This window comes from Helicoverpa armigera, chromosome 13 (assembly GCF_030705265.1).
Source record: "Helicoverpa armigera isolate CAAS_96S chromosome 13, ASM3070526v1, whole genome shotgun sequence".
NCBI classification, from domain to species: Eukaryota; Metazoa; Arthropoda; class Insecta; order Lepidoptera; family Noctuidae; genus Helicoverpa; species Helicoverpa armigera.
In genome coordinates this window covers 4,949,569-4,971,898 of record NC_087132.1, presented here as the reverse complement: position 1 = coordinate 4,971,898, position 22,330 = coordinate 4,949,569, and the positions used below count along the sequence as shown (strand labels likewise).

Sequence of the window (22,330 nt, the reverse complement as noted above, 5' to 3'; positions counted from 1 at the left end):
TAATTTAACAGCTCGCTCGTTAAGGCCAAGGTTCATCATGTTCTTACCCCGGTTCTCCCTAAAGTTTTTGGCTTCACTGAACAAAATTAATTCAAGATATATCAGTGGGAGGTGACGAGAGCCATGGACTGGTTCTGTGGACTTTGGTTGCGCAACGACCTCTAGTTTTTCTGACGTGGCTGTCTGTGATCCTGGCCGGGGCAATTTGCCACCCTCACGATTTTAGGCATATCGTTTCTTTAACACCTGTAATAAGTGCATATGAAATAGGCATATATAAACTTTGACTGGACTTTGACTTTGAAACAGGTTGTTATAAAAGTAGAGTCAATTTAAGATACTTTTAATCATTATCAATGTCAGATTTTCAAAAAAAAAAACATTGCAAAGTGTGGCGTGGCGTTTTGAAAGTGTGGTTTCGACTATACTATACTCTTTGGTCTTGTCCATCATCCATACATGGCATCTATCGTCGATGGTCACATCTGACAATTCTGACATGTCAGAAGATCGTGATTTTGTGTGTGCTTGTGCTGTTCTAGGCTTTTCACTCAAATATTATTAAACAAGGTCGAAATTGTTGCCTAAATATTCTTGGCGAACTTGAACGAATTTAATTTGATATTATTTATCTCTCATTTACACTTTATGCAATCCTTGCGTACCTATAACTGTTCTTAAATGAAGTAGTGTATCTTGACATAAATCAATAACTTGAACTATGGTAAGTGATTTAGGCTATTTTCTTAATTATTTTTATTTACAAAAAAATATAAAAATACAAAATCTTTATTTACGTTTTAAAAGTTTCACATTAGGTGATAGGAGCCTCCTTTTAAGCCAATAATGCCTGTATTAGGACACTCCGCTCTTCTACATCAAACCCTACTCATATTATAAATGCGAAAGTAACTCTGTCTGTCTGTCTGTTACGCTTTCACGTTTAAACCACTGAACTGATTTTAATGAAATTTGGTACAGAGATGTTTTAATCCCGGACTTTGGGTTCCCTTGGAAACGCGATAAAACCGAATTCGACGCGGGTGAAGCCGCGGGCGGAAGCTAGTATGCTATAAATAAAAAAAAAAACTTAGATTTAAACTACATGCTTGTGTGTGTTGTATGTATGTGGATATGAATATAAGTGTGTGTATGTATCCATTATGTTTGTTTCATTTCGTGTGTTGTAAAAGTGCCTCAGTGTCTTCATAATTTAGTGTTTTTATCCAATTAGTTATAATATCTTTACACTAGTGTAATTGTTTATTGTGTACATATATCTTCTTATTTATTCTAAAGTTGACATGTACTGTACTGAATGGCTGCAAATTTAGTTCTAGTTTGTGGAACCTTTGCTAAGAGATCTTTCCATCTTATTGTGGTGCTTGGGACGTATGGCAGATTTTTGTGTTTTTTTAGAACAGTTAGTAAAATGTATAGTTTTCTAACAGAGAGAAGTCCACTATCTTGATACAGCATTTCAGTAGGGTATCTCATAATTTGTGTGATGATAATGGTAATATTATTATTTGTAGGAACCGCCTAATACAGGGACCAGTTCACCGGGACTAATAGGTGCAGCACCTATTATTCCTCCGACAATGCTTGGCGGTCTTCCCCCTCCAATGCCTCCAACAGTTGGCATGCCTCCAGTGCCTGGAATGCCCACCAACTTGGCTGGCATGCCACCACCCATGGGTTTTCCCACCATGATCCCACCATTTTCGATGCCACCTCCTGGATTTCCAGCATTTAAACCAGTAAGCAAGATTAAGTACTATTTTTATAAAATTGGATTTTTGCTGATGATTTAGTAACAAACATACACACACTCACAATTTTTTGCTTTGTATTTGAGTTTATGAAAATATTAATTTTCTTCAATTTGCTACACAAATAAGAAATTAATAAGTATCTAATGAACCCAGGATATGAGTGCGCCTGCTCCAGATGTTGCTCCAATGGCTAACCAAAGTAGTCCTTGGTCCGAGCATAAAGCTCCAGATGGAAGGACATATTACTACAACTCTGTTACTAAACAAAGTCTTTGGGAGAAACCAGACGATTTGAAAACCCCTGCTGAAGTAAGTAGTGTAAAAGTTAACAAGATCTTAACATGCTAATTTCATTATTATGTAATTTTCTATAACAAAATCATATCAACAGAAATTGCTGTCAGCTTGTGTATGGAAGGAATACACTACAGATGCTGGACGAGTGTATTACCACAATATTGAAACAAAAGAATCAAGTTGGATTATTCCTAAGGAACTTCAAGAGATCAAAGATAAAATTGCTGCAGAGGAAGCTGCCCAGTAAATACACTTTATTTATTAATTATGCAAAACAAATTTTAAGAACTTTCTTTATGGTGTCTACACACCAAAGCCGCTGAGGCCGGCGGCACAGCCCGGCGGCCTTAGCCGCCGGCCGTATTTTGTACAATCATGCCGCATGATTGAACAAAATACGGCCGGCGGGTTGGGCCGCCGGGCTGTGCCGCCGGCATCAGCGGCTTTGGTGTGTAGACACCTTTAGTCTTGTCAATGAATTTAAGTTCTATATATTTCTGAAGTCAATAAACTAATGTACTTACAGGGCCGCACTAAGTGTAGAAATGCCACCAGGAGAAGTGCCTTTGCCATTATCTCCATCCAATCAAACTGGAAGCTCAGCCTTAGATGAAGCAATGGCCAAGACTCTTGCAGCCATTGATCCATCTCTTGCTAACTCTATACCAATACCAGAAGAAAGTAAGCCAAGTCTATTTAATATTATAACATATTCTCATCAGAATTGCTAACAATTTTATTTCTGTGCAGTTCTATTAGCTAGTAATCTATATTAATATTATAAAGCTGAAGAGTTTGTTTGTTTGAACGCGCCAATCTCAGGAACTACTGGTCCGATTTGAACAATTCTTTCGGTGTTAGATAGCCCATTTATCGAGGAAGGCTATAGGCACAGATTATATAATAGTTACTACGTAATAGATAAATCACTCCATACAAAAAAGTCCATACCTACTGTTATAAGCACCTACAAGTTCCTAAACTACCTACAAATTCATAGCTGCGTTAGAAAATGAACCTTAAAAGCTCCAGCGCTCGATTGTTATTTCAATGCGATAGCGCACAGTTCAGTGACCGCGATCGTGCCGACAGCGAGCGTAGGGTTGCCTCTTTCTTTCCCATTTTATCCAGAACTCGGTAATCATTGCATGTATAACTAAGTATAAGGTATAAGTATCTATAATTTAAGTATCTAAAGTAAGTCGCTTATTTTTAAAATGACAAAGAAGATAAGTATTTTTACTTTAAAAAATATAGAAACCTATGTATATTCAAACATAGGTATAAAATATTTCTAAATAGTTTCTACCTACACAAATCAAAATAGTTCTTCAGTTTATTAAATAACTTTAAAAACCTAATAAAAAATAAACAATGACTGACTTGTCTACATCTCTAGGTAAACGGAAAAACGAAAGCTTTATATTTTTTCTTTTACTAGATCTGCATGCAACCAAGCACAGTACATAACTGGCCAGAGGTCGACATCTCCACTAATAAAAATAATAAACATAAAACGCGCGCGTCGCGAGCGGCTGTCGAAAGCCCTGTGCCGCGAGGGGTTACCGGTAACCCAGCGAGCGGTAGGCATTTATCGCGCGCAAGTACGTCGAGTGACAGAGGCCTGCTATAGGCTTTTTATCCGGGTTCGTGCAGAGATTTCCACGGGATGCGGGTGAAACCATTGGCAGAAGCTAGTGAAATCTAAGGCCACTAAACGATTTTAAGACCACAGATCCATAACATTTTAAATGGTTGATTACTTTTAAGGCAAACCTGAAGAAATTGCGCCGCCGCAAGGCAATAGCAATGAGAATACTGAAACTCCACCAGAACTACAATACAAGGACAAAAAGGAAGCCATTGAAGCTTTCAAAGAACTATTGAAAGATAGGGTAAGTCAAAAATTTATAGGATTTAAATGAGACAGTTTATTTAGTGCTTGCATGTATATTTTTATGGCCTATTTGGTTTATCAAATATACTTTTCAGTCGAGCCCTACTGAAGTTTGCTACATGTTAAAATGACTTTGTTATTTTTCTTGTAACATTTACTCGATTTTGGCAATTTCATTTGTACTAGAACACAGACTTAACTTAGCAGAACTTATATTACTTATGCAATAGCTGGAGCTAAAAATCTAGATTGGACAAGTTTGGATGATAGTTTCTTTCTTCAATGATTTAATCAAAACAGAGAACAAATAAAAAATCTATACAGGAATTATATGTATATAAAAAAAAAAACAAGCCATACGTACTTTTATATGTTGACAGTGTCATGTAGGCAGAAGCCTGAATTATTTTTCTTTAGCTAATACACAATATTTTTTAGAATGTACCATCAAATGCTACATGGGAGCAGTGTGTCAAGATAATTTCTAAAGATCCCCGTTATCTTACATTTAAAAAGCTTAATGAGAAGAAACAAGCTTTCAACGCATATAAGACTCAAAAACTTAAGGACGAGAGGGAGGAGCAAAGGTAACCAATAGTATAAATATGTAAAGTAATAATTTTATACATCATTTTTAGAGTTAGTCTGATGATAATTTTTTTGTAGTTGATTTCCAACATCTAAATCAGTTAATTATGACTGTGTTTTGAGGTATTGCCAACCTAATAACATAGGAATGCTTTTCAGATTGAAAACCAAGAAGAATAGGGAAAACTTGGAAGAATTTTTGCTAAGCTGCGACCGTGTAACATCACTGACAAAGTATTACAAATGTGAGGAAATGTTCAGCAATCTTGAGGTAAAACGTTATGTACCTACTAGACAATCACTCCAGCTTCACAGGATTTACATTAACTACTGTCTTTATTAATGAAAATCCATGCAGTTCTTTCAAATATCTATTTTAGACTTAATAATTCACAATGTAATTTTTGGTAGATCTGGCGATGTGTTCCTGAATCCGACCGGAGAGATATATTTGAAGATTGTATTTTTACAATAACAAAGCGCGAGAAAGAAGAAGCAAAGTTACTAAAGAAACTCAACATGAAATTGCTTGCACAGGTAACACTTTGAAACTTATTTGACAAAAATGTTTATACTTATCTGGAATGTCATCAAGTTGGATTGGAGTGATATTTTAAGAATTCTATGTAGTTTTATTAAGGACTAGCTTTCGCCCGGGGTTCACCCGCGTCCCGTAGCCGGATGATGAAAAAAACTATCCTAAAAGCTTCTCCCGGGTCTAAGTTACCTCCCCTCTAATTTCCAGCCAAATCGGTCAAGCCGTTTTTCATGTTATGTCGTGACAACGGAAAGCAGGTTTCATTTTTATATATCGGGTGTGTCGTTCATAATCACATTAAATCATATCGCATATACTTTATGATATTCTATGACGAATTGTAAAAAAAATAACCTAGAATCCATTCAGTGGTTTAACCACAGGAGTCATTTTTCGTTTTTATAATTTACAACATCATGTGTAAAGCAGAGATAAAGTTAGGAGTATCGTATGTTTTGATCAGTTGACAGCTGTCAGTTTTCAAGGGAGAATTTCAGTTGTTTGTAATGACTGACTTTTGTATGGTGTTCTAATTTTTGCACATTTTTATTCCATTTACTTTGTTTGAAAAAATCCATTTTTTTATTTTTACGTATTTTTCTTTTATCTTTGTGTTAATCGACATATATTAACTAGTATATTAACGCATTTAATTTAATGTGATTATGAACGACACACCCGATATATAGATACAAAAAGAAAGGGAATGTAATATAACAAGATTATTGCAGGTTTTGGACAACATGAGTGAGATAACCTACAGTAGCACTTGGAGTGAAGCTCAGGTGCTTTTGTTAGAGAACTCTTCTTTCAAAAATGATGTGAGCTTGCTGGGAATGGATAAAGAAGATGCACTGATCGGTAAGGCTTTCTTTATGATGGCGGGATATTTTTAGCCATACCTTGGCGAATATCAAATATCAGCAAGTACAAGGTACTTAACAAGTTTTTTTTTCAGTATTCGAGCAGCATATTAGAAACTTGGAGGCTGAGTATTTGCAAGAACGAGAACAAATTAAAAAACGGAATAAGAGACAGCAAAGGAAAAACCGAGATAATTTTTTGGTAAGCTATATCAATTATTTATTTGTGGTAGTGTTGGCCTAGTGGGTAATGAACCAACCCTTCTAATATGAAGGTGTGGAATCGATTGCAGGTCAGGCAAGTACCAATGCAACTTTTCTAAGTTTTTACATACTTTCTAAGCATACCTGATAAAAAGGTGAAGGAAAACATCTTGAGGAAACCTGGACTATAAAATCTGAAATCACCAATCCGCATTGAGCAAGCTTGGTGATTAATGCTTAATCCTTCTCTGTGTGAGAGGAGGCCTGTGCCCAGCAGTGGGACAATAAAAAGGCTGTAACAGCAACCTCTTAAAATGATCTGACCTCCAGTGAATACATATGCGTACAGGATACCAAAGTATTATAAATATTTAAGTTCAGAAATAATTTCAGTATTCAACTTATAGGTTTTGCTCGACACTTTGCATGAGGAAGGTAAGCTCACATCTATGTCTTTGTGGGTGGAGCTGTATCCAGTCATCTCGGCCGATATGCGTTTCTCAGCTATGCTCGGTAAGAAAAATATATTTATTAGGCTTATTCTATCATCATTGAACTGTGAGCAACTTGTAAATCATTTACTTTTATAGGCCAAAGTGGATCTACGCCCCTGGATCTATTTAAATTTTACGTAGAAAATCTGAAAGCAAGATTCCATGATGAGAAGAAGGTTATAAAAGAGATATTGAAAGAAAAAAGTTTTGAAGTGAAGCCCGATACTACATTTGAAGAATTTGCGACAGTCGTCTGCGAAGATAGCAAGTCGGCGTCTTTGGATGCGGGCAATGTTAAGCTCACTTATAATTCATTGCTTGAAAAGGTGACCACTTAGAGTTTTGTATTCAATGCGAATTGTGTGTTAATGAGCAATAATATATTATAAACGTGCTTTTCTTTAGGCTGAGGCAAGGAATAAAGAGAAGATAAAAGAAGAGTCTAAGGCCCTGAAGAAAGTGGAGAGTGCATTTAAATGGGCTCTCAGTGAAGCGAACGTCGACCACCAGCTGCCGTGGAACGAAGTCAAGGAGAAGCTTGACCTCAACGCGCCCGAGTTCGCTGCGGTGCCTTACGAGGAAGACAGAATTAGAATTTACAAGGTAAGCAACTCTCTATTTATACAGAAAATATCATAGAATGAAGCCAATCTTTCTAATCTAAAAAAACTTAATCTTTTATTTTCCTATCAAAGTCTAAGGTACTAAGTCTAAGGTAACCATGAATCTTTCGATCTATGCAGGACTTCCAACATGAACAAGAAGAGAGCTGCATGCACTACCATCATCCAAAATCCAGAAAAGCTAAGCGCTCCAAGAAAAAGAAGCGATCACACTCGGCTTCATTGGTGAGTCTTTGATATTAAGTTCAGAGATTTGCACAAGCTTAATAAATTGCATTTATATTCTGCTATACTAATCTACCCTTCTAAACTAAAATAATAAAAGGGAGTTTTTTTTTTGTTTCTTTTTACCTTAAAGTCTCCGAAACTACTAAACAGGTTTGAAATCACTGTTGGAAAGCTACACTTATCACAGGTAAAATAAGCTGGGGCTGCGGGTTGTTCGAAAGAGATACCGCGGCCCTGGTACATAGAAGGCCTATGACGGAACACGACGATTTTAGTCAGTAAGAGTCTGACACTCCCTCACCGCTGCTAACCCACAGCGGGAGGGGTCATTTGATGATTTTACGTCGATAAAAAAAAAAAAAAGGTAAAATAAGCTATATTTTATTCCGGCACGGGCAGTAGTTCCCATCGGAAAGCGGCTAGTATTACACAACATTATAAATACGAGCGTAAAACTGACGGATTGTTACGCTTTTACATTAACAGACAACCGATTAGGAAAACATTCAGTATGCACAAAAACCCACGGGAAACAGCTATTACTATGTCAATAAATAAAGTAAGCGTATTGTTGCCCACAGTAGCGGATGAAGTGGAAAAGATATAACATAAACATATGTACTTATATTTTAAATGTCTAGTCGAGGTCGCGATCTCCGTCGCCCGTGCCCACAGCGCGCTCGCCGTCGCCTGCGCCCAGCCACGCCACGTGGACCTCCGATGAAGGCAAGAAACACAAGAAATCCAAGAAAAAGCATCGAAAACATTCACCAATACCGGTTGGTATATGTATACATAAATTCATAATATAGGGCAGGATATCTTTTAAAATAAATTTAGTTGTGGCATAAACATTTAGTAATCCGTTCGATAACTTTATATTTAGAAATCCCCAACGCCAGAGGAAGGCGGTATAACGGACGACGAGGTAGTGCGTCACAAGAGTAAGAAGTCAAAGCGTAGCGCTCCGAGCAGCCCGGAGGAGAGTGAGACACATGAACTGCCCCACAAGCCCAAGAAGAAGAAAGACAAGAAGGACAAGAAAGAACGGTTTGTATAACACATACAATACATGGAAATTACTAATAAAAACTTTGATTATATCATACTGATTTTGCAATGGTCTGTAAGGGTATTTTTTAATTGCACATTGTAATTCTTATTGATGACATCTCAGTAAAATTAACAGCTTCGGCTCGTTACAATCAGAATTATGGTGAATGTTTTGTATTATTATTTGTTTATGTCAACCCTAGTTATCGATTCATTCGCTAAGTTTGATTCTGATTTGTATGTGTTATAATGTTATATTAATGTTCACAACATTTATTGAATAAAGACCTACCTATATCAAATAACTTTTCCTCTCCGAACTTGTACACTAACTGGGCAAAAGTCAAAATGATTGTCATGAGGTATCGAATGGTGGAATGAGGCAAAGTAATTTGAGGTGAGGTACGAGTGCGTGATAACGGTGCCTGTATCAGATCGGCGGCGTGGAGCGACGCGGAGCTGGAGTCGCGGCGCGCGGCGCTGCTGGCGCAGCTGCACGAGCACGAGGCGGACTGACGTCGCGTCACGCACATCCACATCTTCAACGACTACCCCAAGCCGCGCGCCGCGCCGCCCGACCGCGCCGCCGACCTCGACACGCGCTCCAACTCCGACCACTCGCTCACATAATCCCATTCCCGCAGTGGCTTCCCAAACCACAACACCGCTTGTCGACCGTCGTAATCGCGAGCTCACATCGCTGAAGTACCCATAGTGCATTTGTGTGGACTGAACCGATGGCTATGTGCATTACAGTCGCCATCAAGGACATCCATGTTAATGTTTACAATAGACTGACTGGCCATAACAGTAGCGTTATGTTTGGACATTTCATATTTCGCGTATACTGTGTGTTAATTTTAAGCTTGAGAATTTTAAAACTGTGTAGTGTTTTCAAGAAGAAATATCGATAAATCAGCGACTTAATATTATTAAACAGTGGAAACTTTTAAGTGACGTGAAGATGCAGTTCAGCTATATACTGTTATTGTATGTTATTATGTACTGTAACTGTAACTTAGCAAGGTGATTTACAAAAAGTTTTTTTTTTATTGTTTGCAAAATTTATTGTAAATGTATCATATAATAAAGTTAATGCTAAGTACGGCGAAATAGCAATGTCAAGGAAAACTGCCTCTAGCTGTCTGGAGACTTTAATATTTTGTAAATTATTGTTCAGAAATGTTTAAAATAAGTACCAAATCATAACTATGTTATTGTGCTCGCATTATTTAAATTTTTCAGTTAGTAACAATAAGGTCTGAGGTGGCGAGGTGCTGTTGCGCCTCAAGGTATATAACTACTTCCAGGTAAACAGTAATAATAGTATATAAGGCTGCATTCTAATTTAGAATATAGACGTTTTACTAGACACAAGTATTTTAATATTACCAGTGTGTGACCCCCACCCCCCAAATAATGGCTTAGAGGTTGAGGTATATACGTACGTTTTGAATGCTAGCTGCCGACTGCAACTGCCGCTAATCTGATGCCCGTAGTGCAGCTGCGGCCGATGTATGATATTCTATAGGCTTATATTATGTCCCAGACCCAAGCATTTCAAAATCTAACCCAGGAGTCAGGAGTCAAGTATCAGGAGAAAAACTGGTTTGACTCTTATTCAATATTACGAAAAATATGCTTACGAACTCTTAACTATTCCACTTTTATTTTCTAAATTGAAATGAATTATATTAATTGACAAATACGAGGTACTGTACACAACTATGGAGAACATTTGAACCTTTTTAGCTCGGGACCCCAGGGAGCGATTTCAAAAATTTCCCTATTGGTATTAGACCCTTGTATTGGACCTCGAACTATTGGTATTGGTATTCATCAGTCCGGACACCCTCTGGCAATAAAGCGAAAGTCTTGTGTATGTTGTTGTCGCATACATTATACCGAGTCGCCATTATATTTGTGATTTCGTCTTCTGTAATATAAAATTTTTTTTTCCATTAGCTCATCCCGAGCGAGTTCAGAGTACTGGTTATTTTTTACTATTGTGGACACAGCAGAATACTTGGCAGTATGCAGAATGTGGACACTGCACAAAACGGAGTGCCAGAAAAAAGCTTGAAAAAAGGGACACTGGACGGATGACATTTAAATGAAAGTGACATTGACATTAAATGAATCCCAATTATCTACCCAATATTGTTTCTCTACTCTAGATTTTAATAATTCTTATTTTTAATACTTATAATATTCTATTGTACCTGAAATTATATGGAAATTTACACATGTGAATATGCCACATTTAAATTATTTTCTCTAAACAATTAGTAAACATTGAAAGCATGTCATTTTGGAGTGCTGACCAAGAAAGTGTGGTTGAAGATCAGTCAGAATTTGTATCGGGCTTCCCTAAGAATTCATCGATCAAAATTGATGCAACATCAAAATTACAAGTCATCCAAGCCTTGGATAATGGTCAGTGTAAATCTGATATTGCTAGAGAATATGGTGTGCATCCTCAGACTATATCCTCTATTTACAAACAGAAGGAGTCTATAATAAAAAAGTATAACCACAAGTACAACCTTTTGAAACAAATCTGCAGCATTAATCTTGAACAAAAGCTTCTTGACTGGTTTGAAGAACAGACAAAAAGTGGGAATGATATCACAGATGATCATCTCCGCATTAAAGCACAAGACTTACTTGAGGGTTTGAGTGAAGAATTCACTTGCATTGATGATTGGCTATACAGCTTTCGTACAAGACATAATATTTCTAAATACACAGTGGACAATGTATGTAATGTAAAAGCTAAAGAAGATTGGAAAATTTTTCATAACAGTTTGGAAACCAAAGATGTTTACATTGGTGGTGTTTGTGCATTGTCACATAGTCTTGACTTCAATGGCTTCTTAAGTGGACAGGATGCTGATAGTTACGTTTCTTTAATGTTCACAGTAAATATTCTAGGTTCTGACAAGAGAGAATTAGTAGTTGTTGGCAAAGATTTAATGGACACAGAATCCCATGTGAGAAGTTCGCCAGTTAACTATTACTATTGTGCTAATTCCCAAATAAATTATTCTGTAGTCCTTAGTTACTTAACAAAATGGGAAAATGAATTAGCATCCAAAGGAAACCATGTTTTTTTAGTATTGGACATACCAGAAAGCTTGATAGAAAATCTTTGTTTTGATAATATTAGAATAATTGGTACTAGTAATCTAAGATATGTTAAATCTATTTTAGAAAAGATAGTAGATTGTTATAAGTATCAATATAGAAGGCTACAGATTAGTAGAACTTTAACTTATGGAAAAGACAACACTTCATTTATGGAATACATTCACATGATTGGTATGGCATGGTATAACACACCTGAAAAATATATCAGAAGCTTATGCTTCCCTCCTGGAGATGGCAGTCTATACTTTAATGTGAAAGAAGATAGTGACAGTGAACATAGTATATCCCGATGGTGTAAGATTTATAATGTTCCAATGAATTTAGAAAATTGTACAGAAACATTAGATAAATATATTTTTTGTGACAGTAAACTGCCATGTTTTTACTGTGGCCATTTGGATGAAAGTATGCCAGCTACTGAAGTGTTAACTCAAAAAGTATGCCACCCAACTTCAGGAATGGAGGCATATCAGGCAATGAAAAGGATTGTGTCATATCTTCAAGCAGAAAGTGCAGGAACTTCTATCATGAAATATGCCAAATATTTGGAAAATCATCTTGAATATGGAGCACTTTTGCAAATGCACCAAATTATAGCTAGTTCTAATGATCCCATTTAATAAATAAAAAATGTATTGTTGCATTATAAATGTTCTTTAATTATTTTTTAACAAACGTATATATTTCTTAGTATGTAGCACATAATAAAGATTAAGGTATATTTTATATTATAGAAGTCAATATTCAATACATTAATAGGAGAAAGTCAGATATATCCACCTTCTCTATTTAACAGTTAAACTTTCTTGGCACAATGACAAGAAATACATACCGAAAAAATACATACTCTGTTTGAGTAGGCACTTAGGTAAAGGTAAACAATCTTGATATGACTTTTATTGGAAAACTCAGTGTAAAAATAAAATGTAGTTAGAAATCAATTGAATCATTAAGCACTACTTTAAAAAAAAATATATAAGTCCTATATGTGTATTGTTAACCTTTAGTTGAGTGGCTACTTAAATGGAGTATAGCTACAACCTAATCTCTATATAGCTTATTCTAAAGTTGAGTTTACTACACCATCTAGTCCCAGTAGTAGTTGAGGGGGTCTATTGGATTTTTATACCTAGTTCATAATTTTTGTCTCACTATTTTTTCCATTAATGGTTGAAGAAACTTGACCTTTCCGTTTTTTATACTTATCCAATACCTATGTAGAAAGCAAACAGATACGTTAGCCTGCCATGCTTGAGTTCCACCCAAACTCCCTCCTAGGGCCCCTTTCTACCTACTCATAAGGCACCGCACTCCGCCGCTTTATCATTCACACAAATGCTGCTTGGCCGCGCTGTTGAGCAGCTGTGAGTTGATGCCTGTGCATGTGGACAGGCAGACTCAACTCAAAAAAGAAACTTAGAGGAGAAATATAAACCAATAGCATTGCGTAATTACTACATCAAACTCATAAAATCTTATAACTTAATATTTTTATCGGATTCCCCACCACAGCGTCCCTGCTATAGGTATGTATAGACGCTGTACTACCTCTGTACCCTTTTCATCCCAATCGGTTCAACAAATTTTCCTGAAAGCGCGCGACTAACAAGATTAATTGCGTGTTATCAGCGGTTACATCTACTTCGTGAGGGAACTCACTTGAATAAAAATAATAATGTGTTATGGAGATGTATAAGCTATATTACTGTCAAGTTTTATCAAAATCTATTCAGCTGTTTTTGTCTAAAATAGTTGAGTTTTTTTCATAAATATGCTAGTTATCTGAAAAATATTCTGGCACTGGTAAGACTGTAATACAATAGCTTATACTCTTCTTCCAAAGTTTTGATTTTTTTCTCCGTTAGTGCTAATGCTTGCTGTAGTTGAGCAGACCCCTGTTGTTGTTGTTCTTGGAGTACTTTCCTTTCATCACTGATGTGTCTCCAAACAGAATCAAACCAATGAAGACCTTCAAAGTTTGAATCCTGAAAATAAATTGTACATTATATTGAGTGACTACCTTTCAGAGTCCAGAATTAGCCACATGGCTCAATGAGATAACTGACCTGATCAAGCAGTTTCATAATGTACGCAACACCCATTGCAAATCCATCATCAGTGAACGCCGCACCGACTTTATTTTTCTTTGACATCTTATCTTTTGCTAGTATCATATGTTCTACAAAATTTAAAGTTAATGGAGGTATTATTACGTAGAAATTCTTGAGATGAACATTTTTCGGATTACGAAATACAGGAGCAAACACATCTACAAGCAGCTTGAAATATTCAGTCCCTTGAATAAAATTCGAAATCAGGTCGTTGACGTTGCGATCCAAATTCTCAGAAGACTGAATCGTTTTCGGTCCAAGATTATGTTCTTCACTAAGTTGTTTGAAAGACTCGACATTATCAAGGTTAGGTAAAAACATCGTAGCATCCGAACAGCAGTGCCTCCCTCCAGACCGAATCATTCGAACATATCCCATGGCATTACCAATTTGACTAATCAGATCACGGAATAAGTCCAAATAGCTAAGACCGTCTTCATTTAGCCCTAGCACCCTTATTCCCTTGTTAAATTTTTCGGCGTTTTTGTAAGAGTATACATTTCCGTTATGGGCTGCAGTCTCCTTGAAGTTCCTAAGATCTTTGATCAATCTTGATTTAATGTGTTCGTCATACATAAATTGGGAAAAAATGAAGAATTTCTTCTTTAGAAATTGATATGTAAAATTGACTGTAGTATTCATAATACCTGTACCATGAGTCCTTATAGAGTTTGCAATATGCCTGATATTTATAGAGTTCAAATGTTTGTTATTGCTGCTTTTTTCAATAAATATTTGGTTGTTCAAGTTATATAAGTATTTAGAAACAAATATATGAATATTTCTCATTATTTCTAATACATCCAAACCTTGCTCCAAAGTTTGCGTGGGCAAGTTGTCTTGTACAGTTTTCAGATTAAATTTGAATTTTGCCATTTGTCGCATTTCGCCATAAGTTTTCCAGTCAGATAGAACGACTGTGGTCAAGTTGTAGTACATTGTAGATAAATAATGTTCTACTGATGGCACTATGGACATGTAAAGAAATTGAATCTTAAAGTTGTCAACGATTAGCAACAATTTTTTTGTCATATCAAATGTGAATGGGTTAACTACATCTAGCTGTAAATGTGAATGTATGTGCAGTCTCAAATTTGTCTCAATATTTTGACTTGCACTAAGTATTATTTTATTTTCTATGATTGCTTTCATATTGTTAAGAAACTCTTGGTCCTTTCTTATTCCATATTGTTTATCAGTTTCATGTAGTAATATAATACAGTCTTCCAATACCATCAGAAAATATTTCAATTTCAAAGTATTCAACTGCATGCTAAAATTTTGATCAAAATAAATCGGAATTATATTTTGATGCCACAACAGCCATGAGCAATTGCATAACTTATCCACAGAATCCATGAAATTCGATAGAGTCTGAATTTTCTCAAGTAGTTTACCCAGCTTAACATAACTGTCTTCTAAGTAAGTAGTGTCAGGAACAAAACTCAAAGCTATATTGGCAGCTATATTTCGTTTGATAGTTGCAGCACCTTTAAGAGTTCTTTCAGCGATCACTAGGCACGTTAGTTCATCAAGTCTCTTATTTGCATAGTTTTTATCTGTCATTAAAGACTTCTTCACCTCTAGTATCGAAGATGTTGACTGGAACACTAGATGCTGCAAAATCATGTTTATCGAAATATTAATTTGGTTTCGGTTTCGAGTAACTGCATTTCGTAAAGTCTTTAACATATACATTATCTCAAACAAAGATATTAATATGCTCTTAGGAAGTGGTATGCCCAGAGTGAGGTGTAAATTAATCAAAGTGAGCACTGAATAGTTGGTTCTGGATGCAATATCAAGACCATTCAGAAGAGTCTTTGCATGTAAACTCATTTCTGCAGCACTCAGTTTGTGGTGATTAGATGAAAATATTTCTTCAATGTTGAGAACCCACTGGCTACACAAATAATGAAAATTTGTAATATCCTTTGCTAAACTAGCTTTCTTAGCACTGATGTAGGCTTGTCGTGCTTTAACCATAGTTTGTGACATTTTGTCATGTTTTGCACACTGTGCTGCAACATGCCTTTGAAGAAATTGTTCAGGAAACCAAATTGCTGTTCCAATTATATTAATACTGTGTGCCTGTAACAAAATTAAAGGTAAATCATCATCATTGTATGTATGCTTTAAAGACCCCAACATCTAATTTTTATTTATTTATTTATTTAATGTTCTGCACATTTTGTACAAGGGCGGACTTAACGCCTTAGGCGTTTTCTACCAGTCTACCTTTGGGTAGTTTTTCTCTTTACAAATAGTTTAATGCAGTTAGAATTTAACATTAATCACGGATGAGGTTAATTTTTTTTTACCGCAGATTATGTGGATCATGAATGGGCTGTATTGCTGTCGCACTCTCACAGAACAAGCAAGTGTGACGATGCGTGTGTAACAGAGACAGGTATGTGTGGTGACACCTAGACAGTTGACATCTAGACAACTAACATGACTTTCTTTTATATATATATATAGATTTCAGTATTATTACCTTTGTATTCAAATCAAGTAAAGATTTAAATGTCTTCTTTTCACTGGTGCCAAATAAATGTGTAGAAAGAACATAAAGGCCATTTACTTTTATACATTTGTACATATTGTTTACATTGGGCTGCTCTTGTACCAGTTTGTCTAGATTTGTTATTGCTTGTTTCAGGTATTGTGAGAACTCATTTGCTACTAATGAGCAATTCTTATCAACCAAACTTCCCCTTAATGTTGTTAAGTTTTGAAGAGTCCTTTGCACAATGTCATCATTCATGATTTTGGTGGTAATAGTATTTATAGCCCCTTTCACAGCCTTAAATTTGTCATCCATCAAGTCAAGATTTTCTGGTGCATGGCTGAATGATTTTATAGTTTTGCAATATTTATTCCAATTAGACACCAATGAAGTGTTTGATATTAATAAATCCAACAAAACAAGAATTGTAAATATTTCTCCAATGTGATTTATAATGTAATGAAGTTGTATCCCATCTGTAATGGTAATTCAGAATTAATTAAAAACTTGTTGACACAAACTAAACAGAAACTATATTTTATACTTCTAAGTTATAAGGCTAGTGTTGTTGGTCAAAATTTATATCTTTAATTAAATACTTTTGATGTTTCCTAAAAGCAAAGCCAGACTTACTTATATTAATGGCACTCTTGGTAAATATAGCAAACACTTGGCTGCAGAGATTTCGCAGTACATCATCACAACGGCTAGTGAAGGCGGCCAGTGCGCAGATTGACTCCATTTGTGAAATAACATCATTGTTATTATACTCCTCATAAACAGACAGGAATTTGAAATGTCTGAAATATTACAACATGTTATCACCATATCAATAACAAAATAAAATAAAAAAAACATTTTTTTTTTTTGTTGAAGTACAAGCCATTGTGGTAGCTGTTGAAGTACATACAAGTCGTGGTGGCCTAGTGGGTAAAGAACCAACCTTTCGAGTATGAGGGTGTGGGTTCGATTCCAGGGTCCAGGCAAGTACCAATGCAACTTTTCTAAGTTTGTATGTACTTTCTAAGTATACTTAGACACCAATGGCTGATAAAAAGGTGAAGGAAAACATCTTGAGGAAACCTGGACTATAAAGGCTGAAATCACCGACCCGCATTGAGCAAGCGTGGTGATTAATGCTCAATCCTTCTCCATGTGAGAGGAGGCCTGTGCCCAGCAGTGGGACGATAAAAAGGCTGTAACAGGTAACAGGTAACAACAAGCCATTGTATAGTAATTAATAAAAATATGTATGTATATGTTCCCTCTGTTACCAATAATCCAACCTAATTCCTTTACTAAGTTATGGCATTACAATAAATGTATATATTTTTTGTAAATTTTGTAACATTGTTAGTAATTAATAAACAACATACTTATCATATGCTTCCGTTTTTAGAGCCACAACTTCGACACATAATGACGAGAGTACACTCAATACTTTGGTCATATAAGTGTTGTCAGATGATACCAATTCTGATATTGGAACAAGTTCATTGGGTTTCATTACTATTTGTACTGGTAAGAATGTGCGATTTTCTTCCCAAAATTCTCCTTTTACCGCCGATGCAAGGTCTTGATATTGGGCTTTAAAAAATTGCCCATATCTTTTAAGAAGCCACGTCCCGGCTTCTTTTTCTATATCGGTTCTCATGGTGTATGTTTAGTGGAAATGTTTCGATGTCTAAACACAAATATTATACACGGTTTACATTCACTGAGCTTCACGTATCTAAGGAATGTATTTTATTAATTTAGACTTGTTTGTGTACTCAGTTATAAAGTGTTTACGCCTGCTTCCTTGTGTCAGTTTTGACTTTTTTGACATTTCGAAACTATGCTCTCTGGTCACCCGATCAAGAATTTTGTAGGGGTGTACAATTCAATGGGTGTTTAGGGGTGCTTCCTACATCAAGCAAAGAGAGCCTTAGAAAACTGAATCTGTGAACTTTGTATGTTTCTTGACGGGTAGGGATACGTATAGATGATGCCAACTAGGAAACTTCCAAATTGGAAAATGAAAATATTATTATATAGATGCTAAATGTATAATGGATGATTAAGCTAAATATCTGTTAAAATAGTTTTAGAAAATAACAAACTAATTAATTATATCATATCATTGATCCGTTAAATAATGTCTATGTCTAGAAGATAACAATTTCCCTGCTAGGAACAGTCCTAATATTTAGTTAAAAAAATTGAGTTGTGAAATTCCACCCGAACACACATAGTTACATACATATGTACATTGCAAGTTAAATAAAAGCTTGTAAAAAATGCCATATTTTGAGAAAAGTTCAATGTGCAATGTGTGTATTAGGTGCTCCCTAGACGATCAATTGCGCAATGTAATCGTAGGTCCAGGGTTTTGCCTTATTTTGCTGACGATTACTTGATTAAAACCGTTGGAGTTTCAAGTAGTTATATGGAAGAGTCAGTCTAATTTATCCTCATTTATACATGTGAAAATAAATCTTGACTGTCCGTCACACTTTAACACCAAAGCTACTGAATCAATAGGGCTTGAGAATGGAAATAGGCTTATTTTTATCCGGCTGTAGGTTTCCGCTTTTTTTAAATGAAACTACAAAATGCAATATATAAAATAGAACATTTATTAACTCACTTACTGCTACCAAAAAAAAGTTCAAACTTACTGCTTTTTGAAACTTTTTAGGATTGGATAAATATTATCAAATGCTTCATATATCTCTTCTCTTACTTTAGCTCCAGTTAACACAACTTTCCCAGAAACAAAGATCAATAATACTATTCTTGGTTTTACCATTCTATAAATAAGGCCAGGAAATAACTCAGGTTCATAAGAACTGAACTGTCCATGTGTCAATACTAAGCCTTCAAGGCGAATCGGAAATTTTACATCACAACTTCCAACCATATTCTGGATTTTGAAGTCTAAAAACTTTGCCTGTAACATAAAAACAACATCATAAATATTGAATACAGGATAAATATTGTTTATTTCAAAAATGTTTCTATAATGGCACAAAACTAAAGATATAAGTATACATAGGGTCATTTCGCCTGTTGGCGACCATTTAGTGCAGTTGGCAAGTTTGACGGCGATAATAAAAATGCTCCAGCACTCATTTCCATGTCAAATTTGTGTAATGTATTCCTTATATACTCTATTTTAAGATTAACTTTCAGTTGTATTAGAAATATCTTACGTTTTCTATTTAAATCGATAAACCTCAAAATTAGGCGTTTTACCCAGTTTGCGTCCACAAAATCCAATTCGCGTCCACCCATGGTCCAGTTCGCGTCCAGTAGCTTAGAAAAGGAATATAGGGGTGATTTTTTTAAGAATTAATAAAGAAAGATTGTATTAGATCAATTTCTTTATTTAACAATAAACTTAATTATTAAAAGTCAACATTATCATCATTTAAAATTCACTTTAAAAAATAAAAATAATTCTTCTCAACATTGGTTTAAGTAACTTAAAATAAGATTAAACAGTATTTTTTTATTAAGATATATATATATATATATATATATATATATATATATCTTAATAAAAAAATAGAAAAATTATAATTTAATTAGAACCACGTATATGTCTTCATAAAAAAAATATAATTTAATTATGTATAACCACGTATATATCTTAATAAAAAAAATGTACTGTTTAATCTTAATATATTAAGTAATTTCATTTAAGATAAGTTCTTCGGATACAGGAAAAAAGAAGGAAAAGACAACATACACAGAAGAAGACTTAAAGAAAGCATTAAATGATATTCGAGAGAAGAATAAATCGATAAAAAAAATATTCAAAGAATATGCCTTGTCTGATAATTTATTGACTCAACAATCCTTTTAGTTGTATGTTTACACAAAATTGTTATATTGTTTTGTTAATTTAATATGGCCAAAAACTTACTATAATCAACGCGGGTCTTTCCCTGTGATTTTAGGGTAAAATTAACAGAACTGATTACTGTTTATTTTTCAAGTTGCAAAATTAATTGCCTAATTTTAAGTTACTTAAACCAATGTTGAGAAAAAATATTTTTATTTTTTTAAAGTGAATTTTAAATGATGATAATTTTGATTTTTAATTTAAAATAACAAAAAAAAATAAAAAATTTACTGTTTAATCTTAATATATTAAACAGTACCCATGTTTTAATTATTTTTTATAAGCAAGTATTTAACGAAAACAGTGGACGCAATTTGGTTTATTAGTATAGAGGATAGTTTTAGTTCGCGTCCATTGTGGACGCAAAGTGGAAGTTTTGTAAAATTCGATGTAGTAATTCGCGTCCACCTTATTTTATTCGTTAAATATAAAAAACATTACCAAATTCATAAAAAACATTATACCTTTATTCATCATTAAACTGTAGAAATAGCTATCTATCCTAAAATTCACATAAAACAATATAAAACTTACCATCAAACACGCCGCTGCACACTAATTTTTATCTAAAATTCAACGTGTTTGCGCTTTCTTGTTGAAGAGCCTAGACTAATTATTTTTTCTAAAAGGATTGGTTGGACGCACAGAACTTTTGTCTATCTGTGCGTGCCTCTTATACATTAACGTATTAGCGGTAATGATCTTTCGTTTGATTGGTGTGTTAATTATCTTGTTTTCGAAGTTTTTTAAAAGGAGATCGGCAAAATGGACGCGAACTGGGCGATGGTCGCGAACAGGCGAAATGACCCTATATAAGACTTTTCACATATTTTACTGTATATTTTACTGTCTGATAGGAAAGCAGAGTCAATGATCTTTAACAACATATTCATACTTACAGTAAAACCAAGCTTTTGTATAATCCTAGCATATTTTCTTGCTGCTAGACGGGAGTCTTCTTCACTTTTGGCTCCTGTGCAAACCATTTTTCCTGATGAAAATATCAGTGCAGTAGTTCTTGGTTCTCTTATTCTCATAATAACTGCTGCAAATCTCTTTGGATTATATTCTGCATTTCTTGCATGAAGAGCAATCTTTTTTAAATCTAACTTACAATTAAGGTTTACTGTTGACACAATATTTCTGAAAAAAATAAATAGTGGCTTTTGATCAACTATCTTATAAAAGTTATAAGAAAGATTACTTAAAAATACTTATAATATAATACAGACTATTTGATTCAGATCAGAATGATAAGTAGTAAGTATTAATGTAAATTGGTACATAATATACAAGTATGACTTACTGTAACTGTGGCAAAATGCCAGGGTCAGCAGAGTGTGGAGTCATTGGTGTCATTGGTGCAGGACTGGCTTGGCTTAGCATTGGCTGGCCAGCCAAACTGCCACTTGTAATCATTGGAGACATCAAGTTTTGCTGTGAAGATATATGGTATTATGTTATTCTGTGGTTTAAAATTTACTAGGTGTGCAAATTTCAAACTGTAAAACTAGCAAATATGAGTGCTTAGTTATTATGCAAGAAATACGAATAATAATAATAAAATTACTGGTGTTTGAGGCTGCATCATTTGCTGAGGTGTAGCATAGCTAGCGGCCGGCGCATAGGTATGAACTGATCTTTGCGGCGTTCCCATCAACGATGAGCCGAAGCCCACGAGCGGTGACGAGCCCATCGCGGCCAGGGAGTGCTGCTGTTGTTGTTGTTGATGCTGATGCTGTTGCTGCATAGCATTTGGCAAGATCTGTTGGTCCTCTTCTGGTTGATGTAAAGGCGTACCTATGCCAGGTATGTTGTACGGACTGGGTAGCATTTGATCCATTTTGGCTTGTTTTAGTAGGTATTATCACTGATATTAAAGCAGTTATGTGAGAATTTTTAAATGTCTCTCCGACGCGTTTGTTTAATTACAGTAAAATACTATTTCACACTTTTTAATAGTCTTTTTAGGTCACCGTCTCTTCTTGAGGAATATAATCGTGACAAGCATCACAACATAAAGTTTTCAATAACTTCTACAGTCACAAAAACAATCAAAAGCAAATTGAAAAAGCATTGAAGCTGGTAAATGCTGTCGTCTCGTCTTGTCT

General features: G+C 35.1%; 4 protein-coding genes across 4 annotated transcripts; 2 read left to right on the top strand and 2 right to left on the bottom strand.

The window, feature by feature from the left end:
- The first annotated feature begins 472 nt into the window (after positions 1–472).
- On the top strand, positions 473–9,928 carry LOC110371667 (pre-mRNA-processing factor 40 homolog A). Its single transcript, XM_021328016.3, has 18 exons — positions 473–724; positions 1,536–1,760; positions 1,929–2,084; positions 2,167–2,315; positions 2,599–2,753; positions 3,843–3,967; positions 4,408–4,556; positions 4,717–4,828; positions 4,969–5,094; positions 5,827–5,956; positions 6,054–6,160; positions 6,570–6,675; positions 6,753–6,982; positions 7,062–7,259; positions 7,400–7,504; positions 8,149–8,286; positions 8,394–8,557; positions 8,995–9,928. Exons 1-18 carry the CDS (start codon positions 722–724, stop codon positions 9,074–9,076), a joined length of 2,460 nt encoding a protein of 819 aa, XP_021183691.3. The 5' UTR covers positions 473–721; the 3' UTR covers positions 9,077–9,928.
- Positions 9,929–10,678: 750 nt separating this feature from the next.
- Positions 10,679–12,360, top strand: LOC110371588 (tigger transposable element-derived protein 6). Its single transcript, XM_021327908.3, has one exon. The coding sequence runs from the start codon at positions 10,864–10,866 to the stop codon at positions 12,328–12,330; it is 1,467 nt and encodes a 488-aa protein (XP_021183583.3). The 5' UTR covers positions 10,679–10,863; the 3' UTR covers positions 12,331–12,360.
- On the bottom strand, positions 12,346–18,166 carry LOC110371587 (WASH complex subunit 4). Its single transcript, XM_021327907.3, has 5 exons — positions 17,707–18,166; positions 16,964–17,130; positions 16,319–16,806; positions 13,777–15,912; positions 12,346–13,695 (listed from the first exon to the last, which is right to left on the bottom strand). The coding sequence occupies exons 1-5, from the start codon at positions 17,982–17,984 to the stop codon at positions 13,489–13,491; spliced, it is 3,276 nt and encodes a 1,091-aa protein (XP_021183582.3). The 5' UTR covers positions 17,985–18,166; the 3' UTR covers positions 12,346–13,488.
- Positions 18,167–18,925: 759 nt separating this feature from the next.
- On the bottom strand, positions 18,926–22,321 carry LOC110371658 (TATA-box-binding protein). The gene is made up of 4 exons (XM_021328007.3): positions 21,790–22,321; positions 21,526–21,656; positions 21,119–21,362; positions 18,926–19,262 (listed from the first exon to the last, which is right to left on the bottom strand). Exons 1-4 carry the CDS (start codon positions 22,060–22,062, stop codon positions 18,987–18,989), a joined length of 924 nt encoding a protein of 307 aa, XP_021183682.1. The 5' UTR covers positions 22,063–22,321; the 3' UTR covers positions 18,926–18,986.
- Positions 22,322–22,330: the final 9 nt, after the last annotated feature.